At 35.9% G+C, this 4292-nt stretch overlaps 2 protein-coding genes across 2 annotated transcripts in view; one reads left to right on the top strand and one right to left on the bottom strand.

Moving 5' to 3' along the window:
* The window catches only part of LOC117178666 (polypeptide N-acetylgalactosaminyltransferase 2-like), a 369602-nt gene that overhangs the window by 45419 nt on the left and 319891 nt on the right, over positions 1 to 4292 (top strand). The gene's annotated exons all lie outside the window — the stretch shown is intronic.
* Positions 465 to 1189, bottom strand: LOC117179101. The gene is made up of 2 exons (XM_033370760.1): positions 668 to 1189; positions 465 to 579 (listed from the first exon to the last, which is right to left on the bottom strand). Exons 1-2 carry the CDS (start codon positions 1124 to 1126, stop codon positions 490 to 492), a joined length of 549 nt encoding a protein of 182 aa, XP_033226651.1. The 5' UTR covers positions 1127 to 1189; the 3' UTR covers positions 465 to 489.

Here is a 4292-nt window from a genome sequence, read left to right as displayed (position 1 = left end):
TTCAAAGTTATATATTATACATATTAAATATATTAGACATTAAAATATATATTATTTATTTATATTATATATTAAAATTTATCAAAATATAGTCTTTTTTTTAATTTACAAAATTCAAGGAAATGTAGCGTTGTATGAAATGGTTCTCAAGACGATTTCATTCTCTATGATAACAAGGCAGGAAACGGCCTCATCGTATAGTGAAATGCCTGAAATAAAATATAAAATAAAATGAATCATTTTGTATCTATAGTTTAGTAGTCTTCAATGAAACTTCAACTATTTAAATTATAGTTAAACTACTTGTTAAAAATGTTCATTTTATTAGACGAATCAGATTTTATTTTAAAATTCAACTATTTAGTTAAAAAATCTTATTTTTCAATTTTAAGTGTTTTAGGTTTAAAATTTGAATTATTTTTTGTTTAAATATCAAATATAACTATTTTGTTAAAATTCGTCCTCTTTCTACAAATATCAACTATTTGGTTAAAAAATATACAATTTACCGTTAACAATTAATAATGACGGAGAATAGTCATGTGCGCTCTGTACTTCTGTATCTTGGGCATTCGGCTCCTGAAAATGCGTATTAATTCCATAAATACTAAAAATATAGAAAAATCTGATTTTTAACATTTTTGATGCGGAAATTAAAATTACTTACCACAATGACTATGAGATCTATTTCTTGGAATTTTCGAGCAATCAGAGGAAATATTAGTAAAGTGCTTGGCATTCTACTCTTCAAACCCTTGCCAGCTTTATCAGCATCAGCAAATTCTTTGTTTATACTGTTTACCGCCAATGGAATATTTTTAGCCTTTCGATATGAACGGCAGTAATCATTGACATAGGAAATGATTAAAGGCCCCTTCATTCCTAAAGACGTATGCCAAATTTCTTGAACTTTCTTCCCCAGAAGAATTTCTGAATGGGCAAGAAAGTATGATTCTTCCGTTAAATGAGGCCAATGGTTCTCCAAAACGTCCTTTAATTTCAGCCCTTTGGCTTCCCTCCTTTTGATAAAAAACCTTTGGCTCACATAGGTATCATGAAAAAGTTGATTTACAGTTGTCTCGTCTGTTTCATCTTCTGCCTTAAATATATTAAGCAATAAATTCATCTTTCCTGCTTGGCTTTCGGCTGGTTTAAAATCATATATTGGAGGCTCTTAGGCGACGCATCCACAGACGTCCTGATCCTTTGCGTACCTGTTATCAATTAGTGTACGTTTTGGGGTTCCTTCTTGAAAATCGGTTGTGATTCTTTTGCGCTTTTTATTCTCCTGCCGTTTCGGATACCCAAAAAGTGATTAATTTACATAATATTTACAACTTAATAAATTATAGAACTAAAAAATAATAAATTAATATTACGTACTTCAGCCGCTCATAATTACGAAGTCTTAATGAATTTACTCCATTAAAGTAAACCGAAACATCTTCGTTTCCCTTCCATGTCGTATGTTGAAAGGTCTCCGGAAATTTAATGACTGTTTCTTTGACCATCTTCAAGACATCACCAAAACCCGTACATTTAACAAAAAACAAGTGGTCTCCTAAATTCCATACCAGTTCCAGGTATTTCATGCTCGTATTTGTAACGCTGTTTTGAAATCCAGTGGGAACAATCTTTGCCCACTTAAAAGGAGCAAGGAAGGGTTTATCATTGGAAAAGGAAACAATCTGTGGTTAGCAACCGGAGCATTAATTTCCGTTGGCGATTGATGATACATTGCCTGTATTTGGACTTGAACATATGCTCTCACTTGCTGACTCTCCTGTATTAAATAATTTCATATATCAGCTTAACATAACGAAATTTAAAACATTTCAATCCCTGTAAATACGTATAAATTCAGTTTATCTCTTTTAGGAGTTCTAGGCGTCACTTCGTACGAAAATCTAGATAATTCGGGGTTTTACCCGCTCATCACCTTTTGGAATTATCATTAAACATGTTGGTAGTGAATACCTTTTTGCAAACAGAGGTAAATCTTCAAATTCTTCAAATTCTGTTCCATCTTCTTCAAGAACAATCTAAAATAAAAACATTTTCACAATACAATATTATACTTAAGTAGACGGCTATGAAACTTCAGTAAATTGTGATATTAGTAATTCTTTATTATTTTTAATATATCCCAAATATATTCACCTTATAAGCACCATCCAATGGAAGGCCCAGAATTTTGCAAGCATTAAAAATCAGCTCATCCATATTTGTGCATTTAACAAAAACTTTTTTTCCGTTCCGGTCCGCTGACTTCAAGAATCTCCTTTTCTGACATCTGAGAGCAAAATGTTTAAATATTTATGTATTTAATAATTAAAAATGGGTATAAAATAGGCATAGACTTACTTTAACCTTACATTTTTCTTTTCTTTAGGCTATCAAATACAGTCATAAGCATATCGTCATCGTCATGATCATCATCGGCATCAGCATTAGGCTGGGGTGAAAAACCAACATTGTGCGTCCAGGAAACGCCTGGGTGCGGAAAAGTGTCCCCGTCCAAACCGAAACTCAGCGCACTTTGAAATTTTGAAATCGGATAATATCTTCTGTCTGTTCTTTGAGGGTGAAATCCCGAAATTTCACTAAAAAGCACTAAAATTTAAGGTTTTGCAAAAATGGGCTTGAAATCGATACCGATGCCTTCCAAGGGTGACTTTACGATGAAAAGTCATCAGAGGGTACTTAGAGGTCCGTATCGAATCGCCAAAGTCACCCCATGCCAATCTTCATGAAGGGGGAAATGGCTCAAAATTGCGTATTTTCGAGTAAAACGCTTAAATACTTGTGCAGCTCCTCGCTCCCTGAGTTATACTACTTCGAGTGACCCAGAGCCCATCACGTGGAGGTGGCTGCACATCGGGCTCCACCCACGCCCTATCCAACCAACCAACCATATGTAGAACGTGCTTATTTAAGTCTCAGAGTCATTAATTACACCCACAAAGTCTTTCTTAGTGTCAAATAAGTTTACAGTCTTTCGAGAAAGAAGTGTGGCGCGTATCTGTCGGTCCCGAGCCTCGAGACCGATGCCTTGTCTGAACACCTCTGTTACCAGTCGAACAGTTCTTCCACTGCTACTGTGTGACAAGGGAAAGATATAAAGTCCCAGTCTGGTACCAAGCCATCGGCCATAGATAGCTTAGCGGTAAGTTCATCCTCTGTTATAGGAATTACAACTCGTCATTCTGTAGAAGCATCAACCTTTACCTTAATTTCAGGAGGAGGATTATCACCTTCATCTTCCTCAAAGAAGGAATCTAAATCTATATCAATATCAATCGTATAGGAAGATGTGGAGGCCGATGCAGTAGGAACGCTTTCCCCACCCTCTCCCCGTTCAAATCTGCCTCTATTTGGATTACGTTCTGCTCTCTTGTGTATTCTTTTTGTTTCAGAGACATCTACGCTGGCGATTCCCATAAGTCTTTCACCTCTTTGTTCAAGATAGAAGGCATGCTCTACGGCTGGAACTTTCTTTTCATTGGGACAGGAGCACCTAGAAAATTCAACGCACGTACAAGCGGCTGTGTTAAATAATTCAGAGCAGTACTCTTTGAAGGCGGCGATTTTCTCATCCTTATTACTTTGAGAAGTTGTTTTACTCTTCAATGAATTTTTCAACGTAGTGTATTTTTTATGAAGATTTGTGAGACATTCCTTAATGCGCTGCTCTGAGATCGTTGGGATAGAAGCAGATTCACAAATAACTATTAGTTCGGAACGGACTTCGTCAGCAATGTCTCCGAACAAAGGATCCTTGTCTTTTTCTGAAAGACAGCCCTTTTGCCTTCGAACCTCCTGACAACATCGCAGAACGTCAGCCCTCGCTGGCAAAACGTTCGGACCAAAATCTTTTGGAGGACCAAATATAGGGCACTGCACAAAGTCTCTCTTTGCGAAATCCGACATGCTGTGGCATGCAAACCAAAGAGGGGAGTGCAGGCAGAACCAGAATCTCTACCACCAAAAGAACCAATGACGGGACAATGAAAAGAAGAAACTATAACGACAATAACAAATATACAAAACAATTGTAGATACCGCAGATCCAAACTGTTTTTCCTTTCTTCGACCGTTTCAATTTTCAATCAGTATTTTAGCTAAATTCAGCAAATATTCGGTCTTACGGTCAATGATAAAATCAAAATTAAAGCATCCGAAATAACATTTGAAAAACATATTTATTTCTTTTAAAAAAATCCTCAACGCTTCGACCAACACTGCGGGTCTTTATCAAGAGTCGATATACAAATCTATAATTTAATAAAAAA

This window comes from Belonocnema kinseyi, chromosome 8 (genome assembly GCF_010883055.1).
Source record: "Belonocnema kinseyi isolate 2016_QV_RU_SX_M_011 chromosome 8, B_treatae_v1, whole genome shotgun sequence".
Lineage (NCBI taxonomy): Eukaryota > Metazoa > Arthropoda > Insecta > Hymenoptera > Cynipidae > Belonocnema > Belonocnema kinseyi.
This window is presented reverse-complemented; position numbering and strand designations above follow the sequence as displayed.

Excerpts from the sequence above, each read along its gene's own strand:
- LOC117179101 (XM_033370760.1), bottom strand. The coding sequence starts at position 1,126 with ATGAATTTATTGCTTAATATATTTAAGGCAGAAGATGAAACAGACGAG. Across the intron at positions 580-667 it reads TAGATCTCATAGTCATTGTG|GAGCCGAATGCCCAAGATAC; the intron begins GTAAGTAATTTT and ends ACGCATTTTCAG.